At 46.0% G+C, this 19,504-nt stretch overlaps 1 protein-coding gene across 1 annotated transcript; it reads right to left on the bottom strand.

Moving 5' to 3' along the window:
* Window positions 1–85: 85 nt before the first annotated feature.
* LOC310940821 (calmodulin-regulated spectrin-associated protein 3-like) lies at window positions 86–17,576 on the bottom strand (the record flags this gene model as incomplete). The annotated part of the gene is made up of 19 exons (XM_083905840.1): window positions 86–448; window positions 542–660; window positions 753–868; window positions 1,614–1,713; window positions 1,801–2,084; window positions 2,739–2,860; window positions 2,946–5,352; window positions 5,533–5,563; window positions 5,663–5,724; window positions 6,557–6,608; window positions 6,702–6,795; window positions 6,864–7,003; window positions 8,412–8,550; window positions 9,875–9,922; window positions 11,739–11,774; window positions 12,537–12,623; window positions 12,753–12,893; window positions 12,986–13,221; window positions 17,441–17,576. 19 exons carry the CDS (start codon window positions 17,574–17,576, stop codon window positions 86–88), a joined length of 4,713 nt encoding a protein of 1,570 aa, XP_083761966.1.
* Between the last annotated feature and the right edge of the window lie 1,928 nt (window positions 17,577–19,504).

Raw genomic sequence — 19,504 nt, 5'->3', positions numbered from 1 at the left:
TATATAGCTGTGCATGTGACCGTTTCCAATTCTCACAACTCTACATTTCACACCATAATCGGCGCGACTGCGGCGTCTTCTCTCGTCACTTGGTAATAACCGCCTTCTTAGTAACGCTCGCTCTCCTGCTACCTCCTCCTCCTCCTGCTCCTCCTGCTCCTCCTCCTCCTCCTCCTCCTGCTCCTCCTCCATACCAAAGATGGCCAGGAATGGTGAAGGCGTCCACGCTCATACCCATAGTTTTTGAAGGGATGGCGCTGAACTGCTTCCTGTCCGAGCTGTACTTGTAGATGGACTCCACCTGGGCGGAGCCGATCGTCCGGGGGCCCACGCCGGCCAGGCGCACCAGCTCCTGAGAGTCGGGGTTCAGGGTGTAGACGCCTCGGAACTGGCAGCTGGAATCGCGGAAGAGAATGAGGAAGTGGTTGGCGGCGCTCTTCTCGATCTCCTGAGGTTCAGAGAAAAAATCACGTTTAACCTTCCAGACATTGCGTACGGCAAGACTTTAAGGAATTTTTAAGGAACGTTTGGAATCCTCTACCTCGACGATCTTGTTTTTCTGCGTCTCGTTGACCTTCCCGGCGAGGCAGCAGCGGGAGAGCGCGTTGTTGATGATGAACTTGTTGGACTTGAAGCTCGGTTCTTTGAAGAGTTTTGGACCTGAAATTAGAAAAAACCCAGACGTGGCAAGTGAACGATTTTGTCGACAAGCGCCCGCGCTGAGGATCGGAACCGCTTCGTCGCGCCCGTACCTGTGTATTCTACGGCCGGCGAGGCTCCGTTGGAACCGCTCTCCCAATCCTTCTCTGCGCTCTGATTGGCCAGTTTACTCGGCGTCACGCATCTCGAAGGCGAGTCGTGGCGGCTGCTAGCGAGAGAGAGAGAGATCGACAATGACCTTAACCTTGTACCTGTGCTGTATCTGATCAACAAGTGAAAGTCATCAACACAAACAGGCTTTTAGCTTCTCGGGATGTTAGCATTCTGGAGTTAACCCTGCTACATTTAGTTTTTATCCTACTGTTTGGGAAATATTGCATTTTGCTCCATTTACAGCTACTGCTAGCATGCTACTGTGACAATAGGCAACGTGTGCTAACATTAGCGTAACGTTAGCGTCTCAAGTACGATTCATTTCAGACATACCCTGCCAATATTGGGGATAGTAATTGTGAATTTCTTGTCTTCTTGGCCAGTTCCACCCAGTAGCAGCTAGCATGTCGCGCTACGACTGAAAGTAGCTAAAAAAGATTGTGGTAAAGCGGTGCTTTACGTGAATTGTTACAATCGCACGTATCCACACACTTGTGTATTATGTTCCTAATAACTTCAGGGAATGCTACAGCCTGTTTCCGAACTCGACAAGGTCACGTCCTACCCACGATTATTTAGTTACTGAAAACTAACAAAATTTAAAAGAAAAACAATAGCCTAACTGAGAATAAACTCGTAATATTAGGAACTCGTATATATTGCGACTTTATTCCGGTAATGTTATGAGAATAAACTCGTAATATTAAGAGAAAAAAGTCGTTATTTTTAGGAACTCGTATATGTTGCGACAGTAGCAGCTAGCATGTCGCGCTACCACTGAAAGTAGCTAAAAGAGGAACCTTTGGGGTTTCTTAGCGCGGTCCCTCCCGACGTTTCCTGGCTCATCCGTCGCTGCCAAGTTGAGGGAGGAGTGAGAGTACACTTTGTTCAACTTAGACCCTAAAAACATTTCAAAATAAATAAATAAAACGTTAAATCATCAACAGAATACCTGATATGGTCCTTTAAATTTTACAACATTTTTACCAGCTGTTCCTTTGGCGGGACTCAACGACAGCTTAGTTTCCTCCCTGGTCATGCTTCGAGGCCGAGAGCGGGCTTTCTTCGCCGAAGGTCGCCCCTGTCCGGCCGCTTTCTGCATCCGCATCATTTTGTCCAGGTCGTCCATGATCTTGAGCTGATGTCGCAGCGCGTACTCCCCTCGCGTGAAATCCCCCCAACGGCACGGCGTCGCGGGGGGAGTGGGGGACGGGGAGGTGGCGGCTGCCGGCGGTGTATTCGAAGGAGACGCCGTCCTCCTGTCTGCAGGTCTGAGAGAAGGAATACAGGTGACTGTTTTTTTACAGATAAGCTTTAGATCGGTCGATCCGATCCAGTATCGGTATCGGGTTCCGATACAGACGTAATTGACGGATCGGAAATCTCTATAGTTGATTCCCTGACTTCTCTGCTAACTGGCTGCAAAGAGTGGAATGGGTTTCCTGAACCGAGGCGTGTCTCGATGCGGACGTGGAGTAATGATGCACGACTCTGTTCAGGAAATCCATTCCACAGTTTACAGCCAGCTGGCAGGCGAGCAATGATTGACCGGGAGTTAACCAGGAAGTTCAGCTCTGCAACCTGCAACCGACGTTCACGTTAGCCGGTATATATGCCGTTTTTTTGGCTGTTGTCACGTGAATTTGGCTAGCGAATAAAAAAACAATTTATTTATTTATTTATTGCCAGGGGTCTGGAAAGTTGCTGTAAACATTGTAAAAGTCGTACATATCGTACTTGCCTGTATAAAGGAGTTTATTTAAGTCTTATAATCAAAATGATGATAATAACAATGATAGAGCAAATAGAGCATCCATATCGGAATAGTATCGGTGTATCGGCAGATATCTAAAGTCAGGTATCGGGATCGGCTCGGAAGTGAAAAAAGGTAGATCGGTGCATATCCCTAATATGCATGCGCTTACCTGTTTTCCCTTTCCTGCTCGAGTCTCCTCTTCTTCATCTCCTCGGTTCGCCTCTGTTGTCTCTCCAGCAGCAGAGCTTTACGCTGGGCCATCTCGCCTTCGTGATGCAACTCCTCCTCATCCTGCAGCCACACACACACACACAACGCCACAATACTACCAAAATGTCCGATTGGAGAGGGCGAACTCCAAATTTCATCAGCTCACCTTAAAGAAGAACCCGATTCCTCCTTTGGTTTCTTGCTCACTTTGTTCCTCGCTTGTCAGCGTTTTTCGTCTCGCGTCGTCTTTGGATTCAGTTTCTTCTTCTCCCGGGGAGTCCGCGGCTTCTGCTGCGAGATCCGGCCGCTCGATGAGCTCGGGGGGCTCCGGGCTGAGCCTCCTCGCCGGCTCCGCGGCCGATTCGGTGTGATCGCTCATAGAATCGGAGGAAAACTCGTGGCCCTCATCCGTTGGTTCATCGCTGCCCCCCTCGGGCCCTCCGAGAGACGACAGCGACACCTCGATCAGGCTGCAGCGATTCCCTGCGCCGCCTCCTATGCTGTACGCAGCGGAGAGGGATAAAGTCTCACTCTCAAACGAGCACTCCGAGGGAGCACCGGAGCTGCCGGCAGCCCTCGGACGACCTTGTCCGGCGCGCGAAGGAGCCGGCGGCACGCCAACGTCCTCCTGCTCCAGCTCCAGACTAAACTGGGTCGGCGTCTCACTGGAGCCTGTTTCCGACGCGCTCTCGTCGGGCTGCGGTTGTAGCTGAGGAGCCGGCTGAGGAGGAGACGCCTGAGGAGTCCGGGGCCCGCCGATACGGAACGAGGACGAGGTCTGAACCTGACACTTGCTGGGCGACACGCGGCGCAAGTGGGGCAGCGTGTCCACCGTGTGGGTCGGCGCCAAGACGCGGTTGAGCGGCGGGAACTTGAGTTCGGAGGGCCGCGGATGGGGGCGCGGATTTTGCTGCCGCTGGTGGTGTTTGGGGCTGCGCGGCGCGGACGAGGAGTGGATCTTCGTGCGAGGGGCGGGGCAGGAGGAAGAGACGATGGTTTTCGGAGAGGTGGACAAGGCGTGAACGTTAGATCGTCGCGAAGGAGAGGAAGCAGAGGGGACATTGGGATTGGTAGGGATCGCCCAGCCTTTGCCGGCGCTCCTGGTCGGCGTCTTTGTCGGGGTTCTTGGCGGCGTCTTTGTCGGCGTGTGCGGAGGAGTTTTGGGCGGCGTTTGGATGTTGCTTCTAAGCGTTGCTTTCGCCGTGGTCTTGTGGTTATTTCTAGGTCTTTGGTTAGTCATGAGCTGCTGTTGCTGATCCGTGAGCTTCTGCATGTCCTTCTGCAGGGACTGCAGGGCTTCACTCAGCTTGTTCACCACTTCGTTGTATTCCACAAAAACGCCTTCAGCCGGCTTTTCCTTTTCTGGCTCCTTTTTACTATCGATCGAGAACGTGACCTGCTTCTCCAGTCGAGGTGGATTGGACACAGATGGCTTCTCTTGCGCCGTATCGCCATCTTTCTCCTTTTGTTCCTTTTCTTCTTCCTGTTTTAGTTGCTCCTCCATCTGGGTAAGGCGCTCCTCCAGGCTGAGACTATCCTCCTCCTCCGCCGCCGCCGCCGCCTGCCCTCCTACCTCTCCTTGCTCTCTTTTCAGTTGAAGGAAAGCGTTCTTTCCGAGCCTCTGTCTGTGTTTTGCAAATATGGCTTCGATGCGCCTTTTTTGAGCTTCAATGCTTTTGCGTTTCTCCTCCAGACGAGCGCCCAACTCCCACGCCTCAGAGCCCGGTTCGGGGCCAGGTGCCCCCGCTGGGGTTGAGGGCGCGTGTGGAGTTCCCGGCGTTCCCGGAGTCCCTTGGGTTGTTGCGGTTGTTGACTCCTCACCCGGAGCAGCAGGATTTCTCCTCCTGTTGTCCCGTCGCTCGGCAAAGCTCGTCATCCGCGGACTATTGCCGGCGCCGTGGTTTCCTTGGCGACCGCTACTGGGTCGAATGTTACCCGGGGCGTTTCTCGGGGTATCGTCCGACGCTTCAGAGGAGTCAACGCTGCCATCTCTTAGAACAGAGTCATCGTCGCGTGACATATCGGAGCTCCGCCCTGATCGCTCCCTCCTCTCTGACCTTCCTTGCTTTTCAGTACCACCTCCTCCTCCTCCAACCGGCCGGTGGAGAATTCCAGAGCGACTGGGTGCAGAGCTACTGAGCTGAGGATTATCTTCCTCCGGGCAGTGCAGGAAGAAACCAGCAGGGGCTCCCTCAGGACGCAACCTGGACTCCGGCCTTCCTCCAAACACCCCTCCTCCGCCTTTTTCCGGTATCCTTACCTTCTTCGCGCCTTTGCCGTTGGGAGTGTGCGCCACCTGTAGCGCCTCCTCAATAGTCGGCAGCTCTCCGAGCGGCGCCGTTTGCGCATAAGGTCCCCAGGACGACCTCTGCGACGGGGCCGAAGCACTGACCAGGTGGCTGAGGTCCTCCGGAGGGCTGTATGGGACACGGGTCATTGCTGGGATGCCGGCGGTGGCGAGGTTGTCAGTGCTGACAGAGTGAAAGACAGAATCGATTGGATTTCCCATGACAATGTCAACATCACTGTCGAGGCCAAATGGGATGCTGAACGTCACGGCTGACAGAGGACGACTGCAGAGCGATGATGCACGGATGGACCGATGGATGCGAGTGTGTCACAAAAGTATGGAAAAGCAGAAACCACAGAAGCCAAAGTAAGAAGAAGTTTAGAAAGTAAGATAAAAAAATGTGAATGCAGCACAACATTTACTATCGAAATTCGCTGAAAACACAGCTTTTGAGTACATCTACCTGATTTGTTTCTTTGTCCAGCTTTTGTTTTCTGAAAAATGCAGAGAACAAAAAATAGTAAAAGAAATTAGTCATTTTAAATTGTGTGTGTTTTAAACGAACACGTTTCTCTTCTCTGTTTTTTTCTTACCCGGTGACACTGGTGACGAGATGGGCACAAAGGGTTGTTTGAATATAAAAGAAGGAGAGCCACTGGAACAGGATAAAACAGAAACATGTAACTAAGAACACCAAAAATGCAGTCTTATTTACAGGCTTTGTTTCTGGACATCTAGTTTTTGAAATAATGCTACCCAAAAACAAAAGTCAAAGAACTAACAGGAAGTCTAACGCAATAAAACATGTCTAGACTCATGTCTAGAGACTAAGGCCCTGTACCAATACCTCCCCTAACCCTACATTTTTGCCCTAACCCTACATTTTTGCCCTAACCCTACATTTTGCTCGTTCACGTGTAGGGGGTAGCAAGGGGAAATTCGATTTTCCCCTTATAATCAACCCTCAAAATGTAGTGAGCTCCGATGCGGGCTTAAAAAGAAGAAGTGGAAGATGACATTACCCATGATGCTTTGCAAATTCAGCGAGCCGGCTGATATTTTTCAACAAAGATGGCGGCCACGTCTGCCTGGGTAACATTTCCGTTGTAATATATATTATCGCAAATAAGCACAATGTTACAATGTCGAATTGTGCTGGAATACGTTGGTTTGATATACATCCAACGGACCGTTGAGCTTTGAACGCTAATGTAAGAAAACAAGTGACGATTTATGAAAGCAGCTAGCTAACTAGCTAGCGAGAGGACGGAGAAAAACCGGCGTTGACGGCATTTTTCCCGAAAAAATGAAAATAGTAGCGCGCTCCACCGGTAGAATTGTCAACATGTGGCGTAGGTTAGCACGTTCGCTACGCTAATTTGCATGCAGTGGTGTCCCAATACCACTTCCCTCAAAGAGGGGGGGAATTTACGGGTTGAGGGCACTCAAAACCAAGGGTAAAATCACAAGAAAGAAGCTTTTGATACCTGTTACTGTTCCCGCTCACGGGACTTGTGCAGTCCAGGAACCTGGAGACATCTGAAAGACACATGAAAGAGTGCTACGGTTTCAGGGGGGGGGCATTGTTGCCGATTTGTCAAAAACAACCAGGCGGACCCGAACGTTACAAACCTATGAGGTCGATGGGTTGCGTGGGCTGGACGAAATCCGGCTTCTTGACCTCAAACCAGTTCAGCAGCTCTGCTATGAAGTTCATGATGTTCAGCTGAGGAGGAAGCAAAAAGACGTAGAACCAAATTTCCAGTTTTCCAATATCAAAATAAACCGACTTACGTGAAGAACCGGCGGAGCGTAGAGCAGGTCCTCCACAGCGAGGGAGCACGTGTTCTGTAAATTGGTCTCGCAGAACTCTTTGATCAGCTGCAGGTTGTAAACACTGTCGGCCACCGACATGGTGTCCTTCAGACAAACATCTGGACGAGAAGAGAAAGTCAAACTTAAATGGATAGTAGCAGCTATAGTAGCAACCAGAAGCAGCTTCAGCTAGTAGCAGCTATAGTAGCGACCAGAAGCAGCTTCAGCTAGTAGCAGCTACAGTAGCAACTAGACGCAGCTTCAGCTAGTAGCAGCTATAGTAGCAACCAGAATCAGCTTCGGCTAGTAGCAGCTACAGTAGCAACTAGACGCAGCTTCAGCTAGTAGCAGCTACAGTAGCAACTAGACGCAGCTTCAGCTAGTAGCAGCTATAGTAGCAACCAGAAGCAGCTTCAGCTAGTAGCAGCTAGAGTCGCGACCAGAATAAGCTACAGCTAGTAGCAGCTATAGTAGCAACCAGAATCAGCTTCAGCTAGTAGCAGCTATAGTAGCGACCAGAAGCAGCTTCAGCTAGTAGCAGCTACAGTAGCAACTAGACGCAGCTTCAGCTAGTAGCAGCTATAGTAGCAACCAGAATCAGCTTCGGCTAGTAGCAGCTACAGTAGCGACCAGAAGCAGCTTCAGCTAGTAGCAGCTACAGTAGCAACTAGACGCAGCTTCAGCTAGTAGCAGCTATAGTAGCAACCAGAAGCAGCTTCAGCTAGTAGCAGCTATAGTAGCAACTAGACGCAGCTTCAGCTAGTAGCAGCTAGAGTCGCGACCAGAATAAGCTACAGCTAGTAGCAGCTACAGTAGCAACCAGAAGCAGCTACTGCTAGTAGCAGCTATAGTAGCAACCAGAATCAGCTTCGGCTAGTAGCAGCTACAGTAGCGACCAGAAGCAGCTTCAGCTAGTAGCAGCTACAGTAGCAACTAGACGCAGCTTCAGCTAGTAGCAGCTATAGTAGCAACCAGAAGCAGCTTCAGCTAGTAGCAGCTATAGTAGCAACTAGACGCAGCTTCAGCTAGTAGCAGCTAGAGTCGCGACCAGAATAAGCTACAGCTAGTAGCAGCTATAGTAGCAACCAGAAGCAGCTACTGCTAGTAGTAATATTTTGAATGATGGGACAGTTTGCACATACTTCAGGCAAACATTAAAGGTGCATTATGTAATAAATCTAAAGCAACCGGCCATAAAATCCTCCTAATATGTCACAGAGAAGCCAAAATATTTGCATTAAAAAAAAGCTTTTGCAGACTGCAAATCATGTTAATGTTTTGAAATCACGTTTTGGCGTCATGTGGCGCCACCTACCGCCGTCTACCAATCATTGCAGTCAGTAGAGTCTCAGCTGCCGAGCGAACACGGGTTGCCAGTTACGTCAGAAAACGAAAACCTAAAAGACCTCGGTGTTTTGAATTTGAATGTAGCAACCGCTTTTGGCCACGTTCTTACATATGGCACCTTTAATATTTTATCAGCTAAATGCATAGCATGTATGTTAGCATCGGTGTTCGCGCGTGTACCCTCTAGAGGCAGCGAGCTCGGGCAGTAAAAGTGCAACACGGCCGCTACGGCGCAGCCATTGGACAGATCTTTGACCGCAGAAACCAGGGGGAAAGTGGGCGTCAGCTTGGACTGCACTTTGTCTTTCCTGTAACGGATCTGCAGGAGAACGAGAGGGAAGGAGGAGGAGATAGAGAAGAGGGTAAAAAAAAAAAAGAGAATTTACAAGGAAAGAAGAAAATAAATCATAAGGAGGATACAGAAAGATTAGGCACAGAAATGATGACAGAATTAAAATGCACAACCAGCCAGGACTGGCTGCTCTTAAACTGTGCAGCCAAGAAATAAGAAATAAGCATAAAATTTGCATACAGACACCAATCAGAAGATGCAGCAACAAGGTGAAACAAACAAACAAACAAACAATTATGGCTAAAAGAAAATTGTGATTTTAAGAAAAGATGGAAAATGTACTTTGGTGCCCATGCATGCAGCAGACAGAAACGGTGAGTTACAGCCTTCAGTTCTCATTACAACCTGTTGTACATAGTCATAGTTTTAGTTTTATCTTAAGACAAGATAAGGCACAACATTTGTGTTTGATACAGACGACAGTGATTTTCTGCTCTGTCGGGAAAAGTTTCCGATGTAGCGCCAATCTTGAATTATTTTGTGTCCTTCCTGTGAGGACCTCGCAGCAACGAATAGCTACTTTAGCTGCTTCTAGCTAAAGTAGGAGCTACATGCAGCTACAGCTAGTAGCAGCCATAGTAGCAACCAGAAGCAGCTACTGCTAATAGCAGCTAGAGTAGCGACCAGAAGCGGCTTCAGCTAGTAGCAGCTATAGTAGCGACCAGAAGCAGCTTCAGCTAGTAGCAGCTAGAGTAGCGACCAGAAGCGGCTTCAGCTAGTAGCAGCTATAGTAGCGACCAGAAGCAGCTTCAGCTAGTAGCAGCTATAGTAGCGACCAGAAGCAGCTACAGCTAGTAGCAGCTAAAGCTGCAACCAGAAACAGCTACAGCTAGTAGCAGCTATATATATATAGCAGCAACCAGAAGCAGAGAGAAAAAACTGAAATATGACAAGTTGTCTAATAGTTGCATATCAATTTTATTGTGCTAAATCTTGCCTTAGATAAAATAAAATGAACTACATTCATATTGTTCACATGTGCTAATGTGTGAGCCATAACTTATTATGCTAAAAGTGCAACGGGGAAAATGGTGCGTTACATTGTTTTGTAACACACACGTAAAATAAAAATAGTAAATAAACATAAATCAATATTGTTAAAAGCTAGTGAGCGTTTAAATGATCCATCCAACCTCGGGGTTGGAGTGGCGGTTAGTTTGCAGTCGGTCATTGGACAAGAGTGCGGAGGAGGTGTGGCGATTGGTCGGTCGGTCTGTCAGTCAGTCAAGTGCGTCGCTACGGGACACGTGGGAGGATGAAGGTGAGACAAGAGCGAGGAGTTATACGTTACCACTGGCGGCTTATTCCCCGACTCCTTCAAACAAAAAGCGATAGCATGCTGGAATGGGGGATGGCAGAGAGAGGGAAACAAGCATAAATGACAAGGGGGCCGGTCAATCATGGGAACCGCCACACCCACAAAGTCACACGGCACTGCTCAGGAGGAGAGGAGCGACGGGGAGGACGAGAGTAGGGATGGCCGCCATGTTGGATTTTATCAGTACAGCATCGCGGTACTGTAGCTCTTGCATAGTGCGGAGACCCGCACTATGCAAGAGCTACAGTAGAAGCTAAAGTAGCGGCTAGTAGTAGCTAGTAACAGCTACAGTAGTGGCTAGAATCAGCTACAGTAGTAGCAGCTACACTTACAGCTAGTAGTAGCTATAGTAGTTGCTAGTAACAGCTACAGTCGCAGCTAGTAGCGGCTAGTATCAGCTACAGTAGTAGCAGCTACAATAACAGCTAGTAGCAGCTACAGTAGCAGCTAGTAGTAGCTAGTAACAACTACAGTAGCGGCTAGTATCAGCTACAGTAGTAGCAGCTACTATAACAGCTAGTACTAGCTATAGTAGTGGCTAGTAACAGCTACAGTCGCAGCTACTAGCGGCTAGTATCAGCTACAGTAGTAGCAGCTACAATAACAGCTAGTAGCAGCTACAGTAGCAGCTAAAGTAGCGGCTAAATTAGCAGCTAGTAGTAGCTAGTAACAGTTACAGTAGCAGCTACAGTAGTGGCTAGTATCAGCTACAGTCGCAGCGAGTAGCGGCTAGTATCAGCTACAGTAGTAGCAGCTACAATAACAGCTAGTAGCAGCTACAGCAGTAGCTAAATTAGTGGCTAGTATCAGCTACATTAGTAGCAGCTACAATAACTGCTAGTAGTAGCTATAGTAGTGGCTAGTAACAGCTACAGTCACAGCGAGTAGCAGCTAGTATCAGTCACAGTAGTAGCAGCTACAAAAACAGCTAATAGCAGCTACAATAACAGCTATATTAGTGGCTAGTATCAGCTACAGTAGTAGCAGCTACAATAACAGCTAGTAGCAGCTACAGTAGTAGCTATATTAGTGGCTAGTATCAGCTACAGTAGTAGCAGCTACAATAACAGCTAGTAGCAGCTACAGTAGTAGCTATATTAGTGGCTAGTATCAGCTACAGTAGTAGCAGCTACAATAACAGCTAGTAGCAGCTACAGTAGTAGCTATATTAGTGGCTAGTATCAGCTACAGTAGTAGCAGCTACAATAACAGCTAGTAGCAGCTACAGTAGTAGCTATATTAGTGGCTAGTAGCAGCTACGGTAGAAGAAAGAAGGCTTTACCCAATTTCAGCTTCGAAAAACATACAAAATTAACGTGTTATTTTGTTTTTATTTCCCATTACTGTAACGGAATTGTTTTGGTCAAGATATTCGTGAGATGGAATATTCATATTTCCCCATGTGTGAAGGAAAGGAACGGGGGGCAAAGTAAACAAAGGGGGGGACGCGGGGGTAATTTAAAAAATAGCAAGTCAGAACAATTTGCCTGCCTTCCCCCTCTCCAACATCTCCCCCTCCAACTCCACTCTGATAATCTGGGCCGTTTGAGATGAAACTGATGACTCAATGATTCAAAGTCAGAAAAACACCCAGGGGTCCGAAACAGCATTAATTATAAATGGCAATCATTTCCAGGACATTTCAGTGGCATCTTAATAGTCAGCTGTAAAGGTCACACAGACAGGCACCTTTTTTTATATATATAATGGGGACAGGTTAAGAGGTTTTTCGTGGCATTTCCAGCAGGCACAGTAATGTCAGCCACAGCCGATGGACACACTCAGAGAGAAGGAAGGAGAAGGAGAGGAAGAAGAAGTAGAAGAGGAAGACACTTACGGGGACTAGTTTCCAGTACCAGCGGTTGGACTGACACTGAACCAACGGAGAGGGAACAGAAGCAGAGCGAGGTCGGTGTTAGAAGCTGAAGCAGCAATGCAATGGGACACTGTGTTTGTGTACTTGTATTTCTATCTTTGTGAGGTACAACACACATACAAGCCTATGTTTGTGAGGACTATTGGGTTAGAATTGGGTTAGGGTTGGGGATGGGGTTGGGGTTAGACAGTTAGGGGTTAGGGCAGGGACTATTCAACTAAAATTTCCAGAGGGCCAGCTTTTTGGAAGGCTCTCAAGCCAGTGGGCCGGTCAACCCCTGTACTACTATTTTGTGTTGCATGTACAGTAAACGGATACAAATATATACAAAACGTATTACGGTTAAAGCCCTACCAACATTTGGGTATAACAGTCACAATTGGCTCTTACAAAATTAGAGGTAACAATATGAACAACATTATGGTGCAATGGCCACAATAGGCTATATTTACAGTACCAATAATATTCAGATACAACTGCTACAGTTGGCTCTTAGTGCAAAATACTCTGGTACATACATAGGCTGCCTACAATTACAGCTGTACTAGTATTTGCCAAAAATGGACGCAAAGTACCACAAAATACCTTCATTATTTATGGGTTAATGGGCCGCGGGCCGGTCCAAATTGCTTGAAGGGCCTGATCTGGCCCCCCAGGCCTTAAGTTGAATAGCCTTGGGTTAGGGGTTAGGGAATGTCAATGATGTGCCATCAATAAGACATTAAAACACGTTTGTGAGTGTGTGTGTGTTTGTGTTACCGTTTCCTGAGCGGGCTGCAGATCTGTGCACGACTGTGACTTGAGAGGCTCGTCCTCCTCTGTGCTTTCTCTCAGCTTCTGGTTCAGCTGTAGGCACAAGACGACGGCACAATTAAAGGACAGATCGACAAACTGTGGGTTAGGGGTTGTCATCTTGCCAGTATTAGTATTCGATGACCAATGTCCAATAAGAAGGATAAACAACGTTGGTCTCACCATGTTGACCCAGAACAGCAGAGCGTTCTCCCACGGAGCCCCGACGCCCATCTGCTCCGCCTCCAGGGCCATCTTCACCTGACCGACCGTGTCTTTGGCAGCCAGTGACATCATAGAGTCAATCAGAGCAAGGTGGCATTTCTACACCAGTCGGAGACAAGATGGAGGGACAATGTGAAACAACCACCTGACAGATACTTTCTTTCCTATCGTTCCGGTGCTACGAAACGTACCAACTTGATGGGGGCGCCGCAGAGATCGTCCTCTGTGACGTCGACGTCCTGGACGCTTGGAGCGAAACCTTTCTTGGTGAGGTGCTGCAACAGGGCGGCGTTGTCGGCGGGCGACCCCTGCGACGCTCGGCAGTAGATCTCCGGGGAGAGGAGCAGCTTGGAGACCGCCGGCTTGAGGTGCTCTTGCTCATACTGGTCCTTGTAGAGTGGATCCCGCAACTCCGCAGGAACGTTCTCTGAAGACGGAGCAGAAGATGCCATTTCAGTCCGGACTGGGCTTTGTTTTGAATGTTGCACTGTTGCCATGCATGGTCCCCAGAGGAATGGGGAATCCTGGTCCTGGAGACCACACTACCCTGCATGTTTTAGATGTTTCCCTGACCCAGCACAACTGACTGAAATAAATGGTTGTTATCAGTGCTTGCTGATGAGCTGACCATTTGAATCCGGTGTGTTGAAGCCCGGGAAACATCTAAAACATGCAGGGCAGTGGGGTCTCCAGGACCAGGGTTGAGAAAGCCCGTCATAGAGGGTGAATCCTGAAGACTTTACCAATCCCAACACTTTCCCTTCTCATGATACCACAGGGCGGACTGTCTGAGGGAGCCCATGAGAGGAACCTAGTAGCAGGAACCTTGCGCCTACTTAAAGAGCTAGGGCTGAGGCGCAAGGAGCCACACAAAGCCACCAAGGAGCTGACTGAGGAGGCAGAGAAGGCAAGTTTCTGGGATTTTGCTAAGGAGGCGGGACAAGGCGTAGGGGGGTGAGCAACTTCTGAGAAAGGCTAACTGTGGGGCGTGACTGGGAGACATACTTGTTCACTGCCCCCAAACATTCGTGAATGGCCTTCCCCCGGCTGATGACACTGATGGCACCGGTGGAGGTGTGGCAGGCCTAGCAACATCTACCTGATCAAACCTATCATGAGTGACCACTGAATTAGCTAAGACAAAGGATCGCCGAAAGTAGTCGGATTCATAATCCATCCATCCATCCATCCATTATCTACCGCTTTGTACTCCACCGGAGGGTCGCAGGGAGTGATGTGCCTATCTCAGCGGACAATGGGCGATAGGCGGGGTCACACCCTGGACAGTTCGCCAGTCCATCGCAGGGCCACACATAGAGACAAACAACCATTCACTCACACGGGGAGAACATGCAAACTCCTTGCAGAAAGGCCCTTGTTTCCGAAGTTGTTCCAAATGGGGCTTGAACCCAGGAACCCGGGTCTTCTTGCTGCAAAGGCAAGAGTGCTAACCACTACAAGTGTAAGAGTAAGAAATATGCGTAAATAGCATGAAAATTCTGTCAAGGACTCATTAAGATTAAACTGAACTCCTGTTTCTGGGTCCTAGCTATGGGGGCGGGGGGCAGTCCGTAGAGACTCGGCCTTTACTGTACAGAAGCGAACAGGAAAGAGCTTAGAATGAATATTTCAGTGGCCTGATGGGTGCAGGTCCAAGAGTCCACTCACTCGTGATCATGACAGATGTTTGAGGGAAGGCTTCTCCATCTACTAATGGACTTAACTCTTATCTCCTCAAATGCTACTAAAACAACCCTAACCCCAACAACTCACTGTTGTGTCGACGCATCTGCTGGACACAAAAGAAACTTGGCAACCCTGGCGTGACGGTATATCCGACCGCGGGAGAGGATAACGTCGTCATCCGCATGAACAACTCAGCCCAGAGAGGTTACATCAGACAAATGTGTGGCGCCGTGGTGTGACTGGGTCATTTCATGGACACACACAGAAACGCACACTTTCCTGACCCATATTCCAACTCTGCAGCCTCTGGACATGCACACAAGTCAGGATAATCCTGAAGATTGAGGCAGATGAAATTGCAAGTCTTTTCTGGAGAGGAGAGCCACACACACACACACACTCTACTGCAGTGTGACACACACACACACAGTTTTGGGGTTAAACCACTGCCTTTCACACTCTGCAGCGCTGGGAGGACATAAATTTGTCCGTCACTATGGGAACAGGGTGGAAAATTGAGGCAAAGTCACAGATGAGGGTGGACTGCAGAGAGGGACCCGTGCAGCTTAACCCACATAATTCGACGCTAATGCAATCTGGAGGAAACGGAAACACAGGCCTGTGGAGCTAAAAACAGACTAAAACGTCATCGTTACTATGTGTCTACACACGGGATAATAATAATAATAATAATAATAATAAAGATACGGACACAAAACCTATATATGTGATACCACAATTCCCAGAATATCCAATATCAGCCTGAAACAACTCTTTTTGTATCTTCTACATTACATTTTACAGTCAGTTTTGGGGCTAAAGTTACGTAATGAACTCAATCGTGAAATGAAAAAATAAGCCATGTGCTTCAGTTATTACGACGACTTTCCTGTGATTGATTTGTTGTGTACAAACGTTAGCCAGAAACAAGATGTTAGCATACATGTTAGTTTGATTGATTGATTGACAGCAGACGACAGCCATTTAGCCTCCATTTAGAGTCGTATTTCTGGCCACCTGATCAATGTGAGTGCAACATTACAGCTCCATGTTTGGTCTCCACTGACTTCTGTCTATCTGTCTGTCTGTCTGTCTTTCTCTATGTCTGTCTGTCTGTCTGTCTTTTGGGACAATAGAACATAGGTCATTTTTAAATTCCTAACAGACAGTTTTAAGCTAGTAGGTAGGTAGGTAGTTTTAAGCTAACTGACCGATTTTAAGCTAGCAGACAGACAGACAGACAGACAGACAGACAGACAGATAGATAGATAGATAGATAGATAGATAGATAGATAGATAGATAGATAGATAGATAGATAGATAGATAGATAGATAGATAGATAGATAGATAGATAGATAGATAGATAGATAGCTTTAAGCTAACTGATAGATTTTAAGCTAGATAGATAGATAGATAGATAGATAGATAGATAGATAGATAGATAGATAGATAGATAGATAGATAGATAGATAGATAGCTTTAAGCTAACTGATAGATTTTAAGCTAGCAGATAGATAGACAGTCAGACAGACATAGATAGATAGATAGATAGATAGATAGATAGATAGATAGATAGATAGATAGATAGATAGATAGATAGATAGATAGATAGATAGATAGCTTTAAGCTAACTGATAGATTTTAAGCTAGATAGATAGATAGATAGATAGATAGATAGATAGATAGATAGATAGATAGATAGATAGATAGATAGATAGATAGATAGATAGCTTTAAGCTAACTGATAGATTATAAGCTATCAGATAGATAGAGAGACAGAGAGACAGACAGACAGATAGATAGATAGATAGATAGATAGATAGATAGATAGATAGATAGATAGATAGATAGATAGACAGACAGACAGACAGACAGACAGACAGACAGACAGACAGACAGACAGACAGACAGACAGACAGACAGACAGATCGTTTACACACAGGACAACTGACTCCTGCAGACTCAGTGTGACTTCACTGTGTGAGTCAGCAATGACACACAGTGATGTGTTGTAACAGGAAAACCTATGTATTAATAATAATTATTATAATTATTATAATTATTTATAACTAACTATTCATGCTTTAGATTTGCTGATTCAGGTCTTTTTTTATATATATATATATCACGATTCATTGATTCTTTCTTTCTTTCTTTCTTTCTGTCCATCCACGGCTCCTGATATAAATACACTGATCAATAACGATAATGATAACAATTGATTGCGAAGCCTATTGTGTGCATGTATGATGTCATGGCCAAGCCACCACAGACTGAATAAAGACACAGCAACGTGGATGATGTCCATCGTTTGAGCCATAATCTGTCAATAATCTATACATTAACCAGATTATAGTTTATTATTTGAATAATAATAATACTTATAATAACGCCTATACTGAGAGTGACCCAACAAGGTGGGTGTGTAACACTGACTTAAATATGATGCTGTTCTGACCCATTTATTTAGTTATATTTATACATTGCAGGTAATCCACGTGCACTCTGCAGCTTCTTTATATATTTAGTTTTATGGGATTCCCCCGGCACAGGCCTGAGGGAAGCGGCTCCTCCGACAAAAGGCTTTTGTTGCACTGCATCATCATCATCGTCCTCTTCCTCCTCATCATCATCATCATCCATGAGGAGATTCCTCCTCACAACACACTCACACACTCACACGTCAATAATGAGGAGGTGAAATCAACCTCAATGATGTGTTTAGGAGGAGGCAGCAGCAGCAGAGAGGGAAGGGAAGGGAGGGGAGGAAGGTCCGTGAACGCACCACAGCAGCGGCTGCATGGATGAGGATGAGGATGGAAATAGTGCTGCTGGAGCAGGATGGAGACACACACACACACACTGAAAATACAATGGTAAACTCCTGCGTTTTGAATCAGGGAGGAGGAGGAGGAGGAGGAGGAGAAATGATGGAGCGCCCCACCCAAACCCCATGTACCTGCAGAGCCGTAAGACTTCGACAGCAGCCACCGGACACTGGCGCGGATCTTGGCCCCGTTGAAGTCGTACCGGTCCAAAGGTTTGATCTCCGGCACCGAGAAGGTCTTCTTCATCGCGCTGGGAGAATCCACCATGGCCGCGCTGTGGCGCACGGAGGAGGAGGCGGAGGAGGAGAGAGGAGCAGCAGCAGCAGCAGCAGCAGCAGCAGCGCCGGGGAAATGGGAGGAAAGAGGAGGAGGAGGAGGTGGAGGAGGAGGAGGAGGAGGAGGACCATGTGATGCAGACGCAGACTGAGACAACGAGGGATGAACGCACAAAGTTAAAGCGTAAAAGTGACTTTACCAAGGCGGGGGAAAAAAAGCTAAAAGAGGTTTAAAATAACATTATGAAGAAAAATCTGTGAAATGGAATAATAATAATAATAAAAAATAATAATCTTTCACATATTCACCTCAAATAAACTGATTTATTCTATAAAAATCACCATATTTTCCTTTATATTATTTTATATTCTATTACAGCTCTTCACTCCTAATGTTCATTTTAAGACTACATTTAATTATGAAAAGAAAGGATTCAATCCACTCTGTCCACAAGGTGGCGCCATTGAGTGACTCACTGAGGCTCATCGTCACTGCGTCACTCGTCCAGTTCTGAGCGTCTGTGGATCACAGAGAATTCAAGTTATTCCCAAAATCTTAAAGAGACTTTTGTTTGTTTGTTTGTTTTCTCTCTCTCACCACCAGGAGGCACTGTTTTCCTAGTCTTCTTCAGCAACTTCCCATCATCAATCATAGCAAGTTTGGTTTGGATCGGACCTTCCATCGCAAAGTTATAAGAGTTTCATTGTCGTTATATTTAAACTGAAAACAGAGCAAATTTCGACTAAAAAATCAAACCAAACAACTCAAATTTAAGAGAAATTCTCCACACATTACTAAGTTGTTGCTTCAGAACCCCTAAAACTTGGAGTAAGCAAACATTTTCTGTAAAAACAGACCCCCCGAAAAAATGTGGGTAAAAAGTCCCCCCAGAAAAGTAGTATAAACAGACCCAGAAAAAAAAAAAATTGCGTAAAAACAGACCCCGAAAATTTTTTTGACCGAAAAAAACCTTGTAAAAAGAAATCTTTCGTATAAACTGACCCTGGAAAAAGTGGGTAAAATAAGTCCCTCAAAAAATATTGTAAAAACAGACATGAAAAAATATATATTTTTGTATAAAGAAATCCTAAAAAATCTCGTAGAAACAAACCCCCCCAAAAAAGTAGTAAAAACAGACCCTGAAAAAAAATCTTGTGAAAAGACCCAAAAAAATCTTGTGAATACAGAAAAAAAAAAATTGTACGAAAAAAAAAAATTTTTGTAAAAAAAAAAAAAAAAACATTTTGTATAAACAGACCCCGAAAAAATTTTGACCGAAAAAAAAATATTGTAAAAACAAAGCCCGAAAAAAAAAATTCGTAAAAACAGACCCCCCAAAAAAATAATTCGTAAAAACAGACCCTGAAAAAAAAAATTGTGTGAAAACAGATCCAAAAGAATATTGTAAAAACAGCCCGCAAAACAAATATTTTCGTATAAACAGACCACGAAAAAAGTAGTAAAAACAGACCACGAAAAAAGTAGTAAAAACAGACCCCGAAAAAAAATCTTGTGAAAAGACCCAAAAAAATCTTGTGAATACAGAGAAAAAAAAAAAAAAACATTTTGTATAAACAGACCCCGAATAAATTTTGACCGAAAAAAAAATTGTAAAAACAAAGCCCGAAAAAAAAAATTCGTAAAAACAGACCCCCCCAAAAAATAATTCGTAAAAACAGACCCCGAAAAAAAAAAATTGTGTGAAAACAGATCCAAAAGAATATTGTAAAAACAGCCAGCAAAATTTTTTTTTCGTATAAACAGACCCCGAAAAAAAAGTAGTAAAAACAGACCCCGAAAAAAAGTCTCAATATAAACTGTCAAAATATATATAATGATACCTTTAATATAAGAACTAAAACTACATCCTTTCAGCAGCGTTTAAAAGATGAAGGGGAAAGGTATGTCCAGCAGATGGC

This window comes from Microchirus variegatus, assembly GCF_963457635.1.
Source record: "Microchirus variegatus genome assembly, chromosome: 19".
Taxonomy (NCBI): domain Eukaryota; kingdom Metazoa; phylum Chordata; class Actinopteri; order Pleuronectiformes; family Soleidae; genus Microchirus; species Microchirus variegatus.
This window is presented reverse-complemented; position numbering and strand designations above follow the sequence as displayed.